The sequence below is a fragment of the Channa argus genome, chromosome 8 (assembly GCF_033026475.1).
Source record: "Channa argus isolate prfri chromosome 8, Channa argus male v1.0, whole genome shotgun sequence".
NCBI lineage: Eukaryota > Metazoa > Chordata > Actinopteri > Anabantiformes > Channidae > Channa > Channa argus.
The window spans coordinates 4,751,389-4,764,339 of record NC_090204.1 but is presented as its reverse complement, the minus strand read 5'-3'; the positions used below and the strand labels follow the sequence as shown (position 1 = coordinate 4,764,339).

Below are 12,951 nucleotides of genomic sequence, written 5' to 3'. Positions count from 1 at the left end.
AGAGATTACAGCAATGTCAGGTTTAGATTCCTTTTATTTTGCATGTTTTGTTGTTTCATTCGCATATATGTTCAAGTGGCCATTTATTTCCTCCCCTTGAATGTTTTCCTGCATTAGGGTCTTATATTAATTCTTATCAGTGAAAGTGGGCCATAGGGAGCATTGCAGACTGTGGTGATGAATAGTTTTCTAATTGAGATTTCATCACTTATTCTGGTAGGAGTTGACTCACTTCTTGCTCTATGGACTAGACTGGGTGGCACTTTGCTCCGGGCTGAGTTAACACTTTATACACTTGTAATTTCATGTCTCTAACCCAGAATCTCCATTTGTCTAATAATATGATTATCAGTGTTAAGTGGAGCTAAGGCATGGCATGTACACTTCACTTGCTTTTCTATCTCTCTAGGAGTTGGAGTTGTGTCGCAGGCTCTATAAGTTGCACTTTCAGCTGCTGCTGCTCTTCCAGGCCTACTGTAAGCTCATCAGCAGGGTGGACACCATGAAGAAGGAGGCAGAGGTGAGACACATTGTATTTGGTGTTAAGTGACTGCTCCGAAGTGAGCTAGATACGTATGAGCACATTTGTTCTTCAGGTTTCTGACATACACCAAAATTATAAAACATTTCTGAAATGCATTTTACATTTAGTTGGTGATTCAGCTTAGGTCTGTTTTGTCTCCTCAGTCAGAGAAACAGTAACAGACAGTGTTATATTGCATCCTTCAGTTTATTTCTTTGCTTAGTTTCTTAGTTTCATCTTTATTTCATTTTAAATTCAGGTCACATACTGTATAGTCAAATAGAAATTTATTGCTACATTTGAACAGAAGTTGATCCTTATCTGAGCTGCATCTTGGTGGAGCATACATTATATTGAAGTCTATAATGAAATTAATTTATTACTCATATGGAGTCAGCTATTCCAGTTCATATTTATACATAATATTATTGGGTAGAGTTTGCACATTTATGCTTTGATGTGCAGCTTTGATTTAATTTCCCTGTTTCTAAGGTGACCAACATGTCTGAGGAACTCACTATCCTAGAGAGCTGTCTAAAGGAGGCAGAAACAGGAAATGACTGTCAGGAGGATGTGTGTATGTCAGACACAGCCCAGACCAACACAGAGACAGCTATTCAATCACTGATTGAAAGTCTGAGATCCAGAGACTTCAGTTCTGCCCTCACACAGGTCAAAGTCTTCAGGTAAGATTGACAAACCAATTCCAAACATGAATATTTTCTAACTTATTTTTTTGTGCTGTTATTATAATCAATTTAATAATTACTCAATTGACAAAAACCTGTTTGGGGTCTTTTTTTTCTTTTCTTTTCAATCACCAAGTAAGACAATTACTAGTTCCATCTTTTTTATGGGATTTAGACCTAAATACCATTTCATAGGTTAAACTAATTGATCATGTAACCAATTGATAATTGGTATAATAGAATGCTATGTTTTTTTCAGGTTCTCATAACACTAAATGCCTTATTGACTTGAAAACATGACAGGAACTACTGTTAATTCTGGACCAAGAGAAGTGCTAGAAACAAAACAAACCTGTTGATGTCACTGGGAAATGCTATTGTAACATGCTTTAGCTAGTATACCTAATACCACTATCTAACCAAAGACAAAATCACGCCTTCTATTTTAGTCACAATACTACCTACATCTGTGTTTTGTTTTGTTTTTTTTGTGAATAAGCTGCAATATTATAAAAACGTTCTTTCTGGTCAGATTTTAACCTATTTAAAATGTATTACCAAAAACTGCAATTCACCCTTAACAAGTATAAGCCCCTAGTGTGGACAAATAAAAACCTAGACTAATTTAAAATATTTGTAATAAAGGTCCGTTGTAATATTGTATCTTTTCTTCAGCAAAATCATATCTGCCTCTGTACTAACTCAACATCCTCTTTCTTCAGGTCTCTGTGGCCCAACGACATATTTGGCAGTGAGACTGACAATGCAGTCCAGACCCTTCTGCACATTTACTTCCGTCACCAGACGTTGGGCCAGACGGGCTGTTTGGCTGTGGTAGGCCCCAGCAGGGATCTGTCACAGGCTAGCAGCCGCCTCATGGAGCTCAACCTCCAGATACGTGAAGCTCTGAGTCAGGCACAGGCCTGCCAGTCCCACACCACTATGGTCAGCACTGGACTGTGACTGTGCGTACTGCAGGCTTCAAGCCTGGACTAGACTGGACAAATTTATCCCCTCTCTACACAGATCCTAAAATGTAGAGAGAAGGTAGATAGTGTGGGGCTTCAGAGGAGGACATGAGAGACTCCACCTTAAAGGGCTAAAGGATGTGTGGGAATAACTGTGACTCCTAAAATATATTGTTAAATGTATGAATGCTTAAAGCTAATATCTCTTCCCAGACTAACCCAACTTGCAGAATTCAGTTGCAATAAGTCATGTTGCGGTGTGCCTGGGAAAGAACAAGGGAGGACCCAGTGGGATGATAACTTTTCCCCCTTTGTTTTTTGCTGCATCTGACCTGATGGACCAGTCACTCAGACTGCTTCCTCCATGGGGCCTCGGCTGGGAGAATATGTTGAAGCATATATGACAGTCCAGAGGAAGAGTCATGTGAGGAAACACCATCAGGATCCAAAAAAAATAGAAAACTCTTTAAAAAAAGTTTTCAAATGCATGCTTAAGAGAGAAGCACTGCAAGAATATTTTTTTGAAAAATGTATTTTTTATTAGAGCTAACACCCTAGGTTGTAAATGTTAGGATATTTAACATGTAATTGTAACTCCGTGGGACATGTTGGCCTTCAGGGAGTGTAAAAAGAAAACTGTTTATTGATCTGCATTGGAAGGAGAGTCCCCTTCTATAGGTCTTCACGCAAAGCTCATTCTTTAACCAAATAAGTACCTGCCTTTAGAGACTCTTAACTGTGTGATTATATTGGATATTCTGGTATACTCTCACAAAATGCATAATTGCACATAAGTGCGGACTGGCTATAACTCATTATGGAAACATAACTTATTTTACTCTGTATATATTTTAGAAAATGTATAGTGTAAAACCAGTATTTTTTTCCCCCTTGTACTTTTGTGTAATGCACTGTTCATCCGAAGAGGATGTATGTATAAAGCTAATGTGATGAGAGAAAGCCAAGAACAGATTTGAGTCATTAATATGCCGCTCCACCTTTTTCATCCAGTCAAACTTGAACTTCCCAAAGGCTCCCTCAGTGGTTGGTTGTGGTCTTGCAGAGGGGTCAAGGGCTCATTGGGGACAAGCCACCTTCTGCCTTTGTGAAAATGGCATGGGGGATCTAATGTAGCCTTTATATCCTATTGATTGCACCAATCCAGCCAAGCTTTGTCATATGCATTCCTTCACACCACTGTGATCTTTGTTAGCAGGATACCTGAGCATGGGTTTCGCTTAAAGCCTCAAGAGGTTTGTCCCATTGCAAATCTGCTCATTTTCATCCCGTTTCTCCTGAGGGGAAATTGTCAACTGTGCTATGCTTTGAGAAAGTCCCTTATTGCTGCTGCGACTGCAGAATATGACCCCTTGTCTGAAGGCTTGTCATAGCAAGTCACTGTACTCCTTCCACTTCTCCCCTTGTCTGGTACATTTGAATGCTGTTCTTTACATTTCCCACTTGTTCATTCACATACCAGCCTTCTGAATAAAAACCTAATCAATGTATATTTTTGCTCCTATCACATTTTTACAATTAATGCCTTAAGTGTTGACCACATTGAACTGGAAGGCTTCCAGATGCAGACCCACCACTTTAGTTTTAAGAGTTCAATTTAGCATCCATTCTGAGGGAACATCTTAATCACATCCAAGCACCACAATACCACAGTATTGAGTGCAAAGTATCATTTATTACATCAGATGTGTGGTGCTCCTCATGAATTTCATCAACACAAAAGACATGAAATAAACTAAACATGAAATAGATTTGCATCAGACATGCCATTACTGCATCTGCAAATAAGGCCCTGTGCTGAAGGTTGCCCCACACAACTTGTACTGCTGTCTTCGCAGCAAAGTTCAGTTGAAATACTTAAATGATGTATTTGAAGCTGAAAGTGCTGTCGCAGGAGAGCCGCTTGCCTTTGCATCTGCCGCACAGGTCCTGTCTGTGGGGCCGTTTGGGGTCGACATGGCGTTGCGTTATTGCACAGGAACAACGTGCTTTGTTGCAAGTCTAGAAGGGGTGAAAAGGTGGAGGTCTTGAGTTGAGTACTGAGAAGGCATTTAAGGAATAAAAAAAGAAAAGGCTTACATGACATGTGATATCCTCAACACGGTAAGGGTTGAAGTCCTTTTGGCATTTCCTACAGTACTGTTTGAAGTAAACCTGGAATACACCGTACTGTGGTTAGGGCAAAGGTCTTATTCTGTTACTCAGCCATTCCAGGCTATATACATTTGGACTTCCAACACCACCATACACTGTCCCAACTTACATATTTAAGTGCAAAAGAGCATTACATAAGTGAAATCTTTACACATAGAAGGGCTTACCTTGTTGGTGCCCTGAACACACCACACATAGGCACTCTCCCACCGTAGATTGCATTCTCTGCAGTGATAATATCCATATTTTTGTTCCAGAAACTGATGGACCCAAAAAAAAAAAAAAGCCAGTGAGTTTGTGCACTCCAACTACAAATACATTTAATTTACAGGAGAAAACATCAGTATTTATAAAATCAGACAGGCCCAGCTTAAAAGAGATTCATCCAAAACTGAAATCTTATAAACACTAAACATAAAGAAGTTTCATAGGGGAAAAAAAAGCTGATAGTTCCAAATAAGATGACCGTTCACTCAGTCACATTTTTTAAGGAGCAGCTGCTTGAATGATGTCAAGGATGGGCTATAAAATACTGTAAAAGCATCAAATCCCTATTCTAGGATTTTAAATCATTTCATTGTCTGGGGGTTGGGAATCAAACATGACTCAAACATGAATCAACGTGACTCTGGGCGCGTGATTGAACTCACCTGGAAGCGGACACGCGCCTTGCCTTCTGATCTCTCGGTAGTTGGCTGCACGCTCTCAGTCTTCACCTGTTTGACCTTTTTCTGCTGATCTGTGACCTTTTCAGTCTCTCCGTCCTCAGTCTTCTTCAGGTCGCTTTTCCCCGCGGACTCGGGCAGGTCACCGGTTGACCCTCCGGCCTGCGCCTCACCACAAGAAGATTCTTTATTATTGTTGTTCTCGTCGACCAGGAAGGAGGTGACGCTTCTGTAGGCGATGGGTGAATACACCGCGAGGGTGCGGGGGTATCGCACACCGACCGCCGCCTTGGGGCTGCCGCTGCTGCCGCCGCCGCTCTGCTCCGGCCTTCTCTTGCGCCGGAAGTCACGCTTCATGGCCAGGAGGGTCCGGGGGCCGATGGAGCACTGCACCGAGGCGTCTCTCTTCGGGTTGACCTGCACCGCCACATCCTTGGTGTTGGCCTTCCTGAGCCTCGGGGTAAGTTTGGGGTTAATCTGAGATAAGATGGACTTGAGCTGGGCGCGCTGCTGGTTGTTGAAGGCGTCAGAGGTGTCCCCATATTGGGACAGGTAACTTTCATATTTCCACCTGGCGTCTTTAGCCCTGGCGTATCTGCCCTGGTAAGGGTTGTAAGATGAATAGAAATAGCTGTCAACTGGTTCGTCACCGTACGCTGCCATTTTGTTCAACCAACCAAGAGTCCTCGGCGTGGCTGTTTAAATAGGTTGGGTAGCACGAGCGCGTCATTAGGACTAATTGTGTACAGGTGTGAAAGTGCCCCCCCCCCCCAAAAAAAAACCCAGACACTTTACTCACTTTCTTCCATATCACTTTTATTTTCTTGAACCAGTCGTTTCGAACATATATATATATATATATATACTTTTGATAGATACTGAATTGGCAGTAAGTGTTTAGAAATGTACAGTTGTGATATGTTTCTTTTATCAGTCTCTTACACACACGCAAACACTAACAAACCCACATAGTTTTGAAGCAATGAATGATTTGATTTGTCTATAAATGTTTATGGGCAACACCAATGGTTTCAGATGGTTAAGCTGAATGAAGCTCATGGCACAAAGAACCTTTTTTAATCAGTCAAGTCAGTGTTATATACTCTGGATGTCTCTGCAGTGTCTCTCTGTCTTCCAGGTTTATCTTTTATGAATGACAGCGAAATGATGAATCCCCCTCGTATTCTACAAGGTTATTATTAAAATTTGGCACATATTAGACAGGAGTTGGATCAGGAGGGCAGGGGTCCAGCATGATGGTGTTTGGGTCACTCACTGTCACAGCACCATACGATGAGTCAAAGTCATCGTCATGAAACCTTTGATATGTTACATCCGTGTCCTTCCCAATCCCCATGGGATCTGGTTTGTTCAGCACCTCCTTCCTATACATCCTGTAGGCCAAGATGAAAATGCCTGCCTCCGCTGCTTGGAACAAGGCATACAGCAGAGGGAACATGTACATCCCCCCCATCAGCTGGGGTGGAAAGGCCAGCTTCAGTATGGCGGTGCACAGCTGCACATTCTGACACCCTGTCTCCAGCGAGACTGACCTGCAGCTGTTTGGCGGCAGGCTGAAGAGCACGGCCAGGCCGTAACCTGCAGCGTAGCCGCACAAAGGCATTAGAATGGCCACCACGTAGACAGAAGGTGGGATGGTGGAGAGGAGCTCAGGTCCCAGCATCGCTCCAGTCAAGATGAACAGCATCACAAGGGTGACCAACAGAGACCACAGGGAAGCCTGGAAGACAGTCATTCAGGATGTGAATGATTTTCTGTACATGTGGCTGCTGCTTCCTACCACAGAGAACCAGTTGCATGTCTGACATTTTGTTGGACAATGTCTTATTCTTGCTCTTCTGAAGTTCCCCCTATTTTTTACTATTAAGATGTTTTTTGTGTTTTACCATCTAAACTGTCATGATGGTTTAGATGCTAAAGTGCAGGTCCAGCATAAACATGTTATTCTTTGCAAAGACAAAAAATGTCAAGTTGTCCCCTATGGGGAAAATCTGTAGTTATATAATCAAAATTGACCTTTTATTGAAAGCACAGCTGGACTCTGCATCTCTGGTCCCTGACGTTAGTGTCCAGGGTAACTGATGTGGCCCTCGATGATATATGACTTTTTTCAGCAACGGGAGGGAGGAGCTCTTACTGCTGACATGGTACATCTGATGTCACTCTTCCTGCTGTCGCCGCCCCAAACCCCCCAACCCCTCCACACCCACCCGATACTTCTGACGGGCTCTGTTAGAAAATTACGCAGTGCGCTTACGGACAAAGGTAGTTCCTAACAAGAGCTACTCGAGGTCAAAGTCAAACCAAACTGAACGATTGATAGAAAGCAACGTATTCACTAACTGGAAAAGTGAAAACTGCTCTTTAATTACCTTTAAAACGATGTCAGCCACACGCGTGTGGCGATACCTCAGCATAACTCCTAAGCCAATGGGGATGAGAGTGCTGCACAGGGTCAGGATGATGGCGCCGAAGGGCATGAGATTTACCACAGGTGTGTTGATCCAGGCCCGGCTGTAGATCCACAGACACAGGGGCATCAGCACGAGCGCAAGCAGAGTGGACGATATGGTCATGATGATGCTGGGAAGAGGAGAGCAAAAACGCACCATTAATGTTGTGTGTGTGTGTGTGTGTGTGATGATCATCAGCCACAGTGTGGGATCATTTGACAAGTGAAGTTTGACAAATTCTCTCATTGAGTTTAAAGAATCATGCAGAACTGTAGTCATGCGTAAAGTCGTCCTACTTCATATCAGTGCAGAAACTGCCGAATAATATGCGCAAAACATTTTTTTTACAACTACAGTTGATTAACCGCTACACGAAGATGCACCTTAGATTCATCTCTCCGTGCACAAGCAGAGACATGATATTTGACAGGTTTCCTCCAGGACAGCAGCCACAGAGAAGAACAGCCATCGCTGCCACATCATCCAGAGAGAAGGCTAAAGCCAACAGAAAGGCCACTAAGGGCATGATAACAAACTGACACACCAGAGCCAGCAGCACCCCGATGGGTCTGCGGATGTGTTCTCCAAGCTGGCTAACGTCCACCGTGCAGCCCAGCCCCAGCATAGTGAAGCACAAGACAAGTCCCACAAATACATTGATTCCGTGACTGAGCGGGGAATCCCAGAAGGCAGGCATCAGGTGAGGGGATTCCGTCCGAGGGGCGGCTATAAACTCGGCTCCAGCTGCGGTCCTGAATGCCGGGTCTTCTAGGAAGATGGCACCACTGGCCACTCCTAATCCAGCCAGGACTCCGTCCTCCGGAGAACCCACACCTTGCTTCAAAGTGTCCGACATAAGGAAATCTACCAAGCCAGCGTTTGGTGCGTCGCTCCCCAGCAGGCTTGAGTTTTTCATGGCGCAACAGGAGTAAAAAAAAAAGTCTTCACGGACCGTGGGTGCGTCTTGGTGCTCGTGTATAAAATGATTCCCCTAGTGGCGCACGGTCACTAATGAGAAACTGCAGAGGACCTAGTGTTTGGAGGATGTGAGCGTGCCATAGCAGTCAGTCTTAGAGTCAGACTGGTGCCACGGACAGACGCACGTTGTTGTAATGGGTCTGCACACGGTCTTGAGCTTCAGCCAACGCGTATTAGCCAATCCGTGACGCCCAGGCCCTTTCATACGGAGCGCACTTTCTAAAATAGCAGTCCATTTATTTCATATTGTCCGTGTTCCACGTCCTTTAAAGACATGTAAACTGAAGAAGTTGTGCAGGCAGCTGTGTGCTGAAGTTGGGTAAGTGCAACGTCAATGAATGAAAACTGTGCTGTTTTTTATTTAGTACAGCAAACTGAAAAGCTCCTCGCTTGTCTCTTTCACGCGCTGCGCGCATTAGGCTCGACACTTTATGGCGACAGGTGCCATCTCTGGTTTAATTGATGATTATGTGCTGTTATAGTTCAGTAATCCAGCGTCCAAAACTGATCGTGGATGCATCCATGTTTACACTGTCAACCCGAGATCTGTCAGTGCTGCTGGAAGTAAACAGAAAAGGTTTCCATCACTGGTTTAAAATAACATTTCTGGAGATGCTGGCTGAGAGTTGAAATAAAATGCAATATAACGTTTTCTTAAAAGTAACTTAGAGATGAGGAAAGAAGCTAAAAGTTACAGCGTGACAAAATTTTTCACAGTTTATTTTTTTACAGAAACATGCTCTGAAGTCATTTACTGCTGTAAGTGGTAAAAATTTGGTGTCTATGGTGTCAGATGATACCATATTGTTGAAGTTGCTCCTGAAGATTCCAATAATTATATTTGACAGTGGGTATTGTTTAAGTACAATTTGAAAATATTGTATTGTACTGTTTATTATGTCATATAATTCAGAATATTCAATTTAGAAAGGTTGAAGAAGAAACGTATCAAATCCCACCAAACAGAAATATCCAACTAAAGTAAATGACTTACAACTTATACATACAGTGAATATAATGTTTATTTTGCTTTCACCTCTGCAGTTAAGCCGTAGATACAGATCTGATCCCACTGCAGCCCAACATCCTTCATACTTCTCATTCACAGAACCTACCCGAAGAAACAGCAGTGGAAAGGTACAATCATTAGTATCTAAAATGGCAGTGCAGACAAACAGGACTTCCCAGCCTCTACAGTTTAAATTAGTCTGAATATACACTTCTTATCTTTATGTGTCTCCATAATTGCTATACATTGCTATACAAAAGCAGCCCTCTCTCAACTTAAAATATGAATTACAGGACTTGCTAATCAGGGTGTTTTAGAATAAACATGCATTTTTGTTAAGTGACCTTGAATCCTGTATCGCTGTCTCCTCAGGTTTGTCTGAAAAGTCGATCAGTTGTTGATTAGACAGCTGGAACAGTCAAATTCTTCCTCAATGCAAAGTAATGGATTTGAAATATTACTGCTGTCCTCTTATGAAACGGTAAATGATTCAGGGACAAAATACATAAAATATCTGCTACCATGTGATAAACCCCACAACTCTGCTTCTTGTCCTTGACATCATAACTAAATGTAGACAAACATTCCTTCTTCATGGACCAAAATGGGAAAGAACGCCCTACAATTGGCTGGCCAGTGCTGTCCATGGTGCTGAAGTGGAGAAGACGCCCTTGCACAGCTACACTATTTGATCACACTAAATTGCTTTTGTTAATGTTTGGGTTGATGTGAAGAAGTCGAACCCAGATGACTGTTGGTATTAAAGTGCCTTCACAGACAGTATGGCTGTCTGACTTCATTGTATATGAAAAGGGAGTTATATCGCGCTCTGCACCCGTCTCTCACTCTTGATTCTCTATCTGATCCTCATGACTCTTACCTTTCCAGCCATTACTTACTGGTTCTATAGCATGGACCCTGACTGCTACCTACAAGTCGTCCTGCACCATGGATGCCACCTTCTTCCTGTTTGACTGACAGAACTGCTCCATTCATTTTGACTCCTGGACTTACGATAGAAGCATGGTGGACCAGGTCCTGGTGTCTCACTGTGGACTGAAAAGACTCCTTTTATAATGGTGAACAGGAGGTCCTCAATGCTGTGGGATGGGGTATGCCGGTACCCCTTCATCCTCAAGAGGCTTCTCTTGAGGATGGGTCTTTACTTTCTGACTGTGCCGGTGTTGTATTTGCCATCAGACAGATGAGAGAAACTTTACTAGTGTCTCTCACTGTGTTCCTTCATAGCTTAGAGGGTTTCAGTTGAGGGCTAGAATAATTCCAAAATGTTTACTGTGCTCTGAGTTTTATCATCTTAATAATAGCATAGCCTAAATAAAACAGATCTGATTTTCCTGCAGTTTAAACAGCATGTCAACTCAATTAACACGCTATGAAGTCGATACGTCTCAGTCCAATAGACTATACATAAAGCAGAATACAAAGAGACATGAAATGACTGTCCAAAATCACTGATTTTCACCTATTTTTAGGCTTATCTACTTAAGACTCTTTAAAATGTTTCCCTGATTAACTCTTGAAGGTTATTGCAGTCAAAGGTTATTGCTCAACCTGGTTAAGTTAAAGTAGCAGCCTTAAAATGTAAAAACTATTTGTTACAATTAAAAGTCCTGCATATATATATATATATATATATATATTACAAGTAAAATGTTAATTTTCATTGTATTTTCTTGCACTTTAAGTCTGCAAAGTAAAAGTACTTATTATCCATACTGTAACTGCAATATTTCAATAGTGCAAGGTAATATACACCAATTAGCAATGTCATACAATTCAATACAGTGGCTCTGACATTCTATTTTTACAAGCTTATAATTTTTCAGTTTTTAGGTTGAAACTTGAAATTGGATAATTCTACTATGCCTTTGTTATTGAGGTCAAAGTTCTATTTTTTATTTTTATTTTTTGGCCACCTCATTCATTTTAAATAGGATGTCCAAAACAATTTTGTGTTATTTTAACCCTCTGGAGTCTAGGGCATATCTGGTCGAGTTTGAAGATTTTTGATTGGACCTTTTCACCATAAAACTGTTAACCATGTCATAGACTTTATTTTGACATACTGTATTTACACATTGGATCCAAAACCACACAGGAAACAGAATTTCAGTAAGAAAAGTTTGTATTTTGTTTTTTACATTGCCTAGTAGCCAAGTACATGGATTTGTTTTTGCTTTTTTCAAACTTTTTCACAGATTATTCTCCATCCAAAAACTTGAAAGCTACTTAATTTATTTGGAATCCTGAAGGGTTCAAGCCATCTTCTATTGTTGTCATTCTGTATCGTACACTCACAAATTCATATACAGGGGCCTTTCGTTATGTCCTATGATCACACAGACATACTTAACTAATGCTCTCACAAACACACACCTAACCAGAAGGTTGGGTGTATAGATACACAAACATTTACAAGTTGGAAAAAAATAACAAAGTAGACACAGAGGACATTGACTACATTTTCAACAGAAATCCAACATATGTTCTCAAAATAACCAAACCTCTGCACTGCTGTCTTGAATACTAATAATTGTAACTTTCAACCACTGTTCATTCAGATTGGTGCTGTTGCATCATTGGTCTCATTTAACTAGCAAATGATCAAAAACAGTATGTATATACATCACAAAACTCTTGTAAATATTGGGTATTTATCCTGTTAACGTTTTTGTTTGCTCATAAACAATGCTTGAAAGCGTTATTGCACTTAAAAAAAAAAAACACTCACATTTCTTTGGGAAAAAAAGGATATTTCCTGACACCTAGTGGTGATAGTGGTCATTACAGACAAAAACAAAACTGACTGTCCTGTTTCACGGGGTAAGGTCCCATTCATCACACTGCTAAAGATGACTTTATACTTACTAATGTAAAAATAACCAACCTCGTCTGTCAACATTAAAACCTTTTACAGCATAATTTCTTTGTAATTAATTATAATTTGCATCAGTACAGTTATTAATATTAAAATTAGTTTGTTAGAACTTAGATGAAAAAATCAAATATTTTGTTCTAATGTCATACAAATGTGTAAAAAGCCAGTACATTCAGATGTTAGTTTAAAATAAGTTTACAGGTAAATACTGCTGCTGAATCATTTTGGATGGAGGCTGCTGAGGTTAACCAAAGCTAGCTAGCAATCTTGCTCACAGACTGAAGTAAACGCACCAGTCAAATCCCTTTTCTGGCTGATCTGGAGCTGATCCCACCTGTATGTGGGAGAGACACACACCCACCCACCCGGTGAATCTGCTAGTGCCGACCTGGATTGAAAATATTCCACAGTAATAAAACTTTTGCTCCTGTGGTCTCTCTACGGCTGCCACGTATCTAGTAGCTCAGTCAGAAAGACAGAGGAGAAATAGGACCCTAAATAAGAGCAGCTTTGAGAAATAAGCGTCAGAAGCCGCCCCCTGAACAGGATGAGCAGTTAAAGATGCTGGATAAAG

The 12,951-nt window shown here is 41.4% G+C and overlaps 3 protein-coding genes across 16 annotated transcripts in view; 1 reads left to right on the top strand and 2 right to left on the bottom strand.

The window, feature by feature from the left end:
* Nucleotides 1-3,140, top strand: part of fryl (furry homolog, like) — a 67,073-nt gene extending 63,933 nt beyond the window's left edge. For all 14 annotated transcript variants that reach the window (XM_067514462.1, XM_067514463.1, XM_067514453.1 and 11 more), the window contains 3 exons: nt 410-520; nt 1,016-1,209; nt 1,935-3,140. In XM_067514462.1, coding sequence (XP_067370563.1) covers nt 410-520; nt 1,016-1,209; nt 1,935-2,175 — 546 coding nt within the window. In that variant the 3' untranslated portion in view covers nt 2,176-3,140. The remainder of the gene's footprint in view (nt 1-409; nt 521-1,015; nt 1,210-1,934) is intronic.
* A 667-nt stretch (nt 3,141-3,807) lies between these two features.
* Nucleotides 3,808-5,773, bottom strand: zar1 (zygote arrest 1). The gene is made up of 4 exons (XM_067514465.1): nt 5,003-5,773; nt 4,520-4,612; nt 4,278-4,352; nt 3,808-4,199 (listed from the first exon to the last, which is right to left on the bottom strand). The coding sequence occupies exons 1-4, from the start codon at nt 5,678-5,680 to the stop codon at nt 4,056-4,058; spliced, it is 990 nt and encodes a 329-aa protein (XP_067370566.1). The 5' UTR covers nt 5,681-5,773; the 3' UTR covers nt 3,808-4,055.
* A 49-nt stretch (nt 5,774-5,822) lies between these two features.
* Nucleotides 5,823-8,981, bottom strand: slc10a4 (solute carrier family 10 member 4). Its single transcript, XM_067514449.1, has 3 exons — nt 7,875-8,981; nt 7,411-7,621; nt 5,823-6,758 (listed from the first exon to the last, which is right to left on the bottom strand). The coding sequence occupies exons 1-3, from the start codon at nt 8,405-8,407 to the stop codon at nt 6,234-6,236; spliced, it is 1,269 nt and encodes a 422-aa protein (XP_067370550.1). The 5' UTR covers nt 8,408-8,981; the 3' UTR covers nt 5,823-6,233.
* Between the last annotated feature and the right edge of the window lie 3,970 nt (nt 8,982-12,951).

What these genes read in the sequence shown, in the direction of transcription:
- zar1 (XM_067514465.1), bottom strand. Translation starts at nt 5,680, where the DNA reads ATGGCAGCGTACGGTGACGAACCAGTTGACAGCTATTTCTATTCATCT. An exon ending in AGGCGCGTGTCCGCTTCCAG is followed by an intron (nt 4,613 to 5,002) that starts GTGAGTTCAATC and finishes TGGGTCCATCAG; the next exon opens with TTTCTGGAACAAAAATATGG. An exon ending in TTGAGGATATCACATGTCAT is followed by an intron (nt 4,200 to 4,277) that starts GTAAGCCTTTTC and finishes CACCCCTTCTAG; the next exon opens with ACTTGCAACAAAGCACGTTG.
- slc10a4 (XM_067514449.1), bottom strand. Translation starts at nt 8,407, where the DNA reads ATGAAAAACTCAAGCCTGCTGGGGAGCGACGCACCAAACGCTGGCTTG. An exon ending in CACGGAGAGATGAATCTAAG is followed by an intron (nt 7,622 to 7,874) that starts GTGCATCTTCGT and finishes TCCTCTTCCCAG; the next exon opens with CATCATCATGACCATATCGT. An exon ending in TGGCTGACATCGTTTTAAAG is followed by an intron (nt 6,759 to 7,410) that starts GTAATTAAAGAG and finishes ACTGTCTTCCAG; the next exon opens with GCTTCCCTGTGGTCTCTGTT.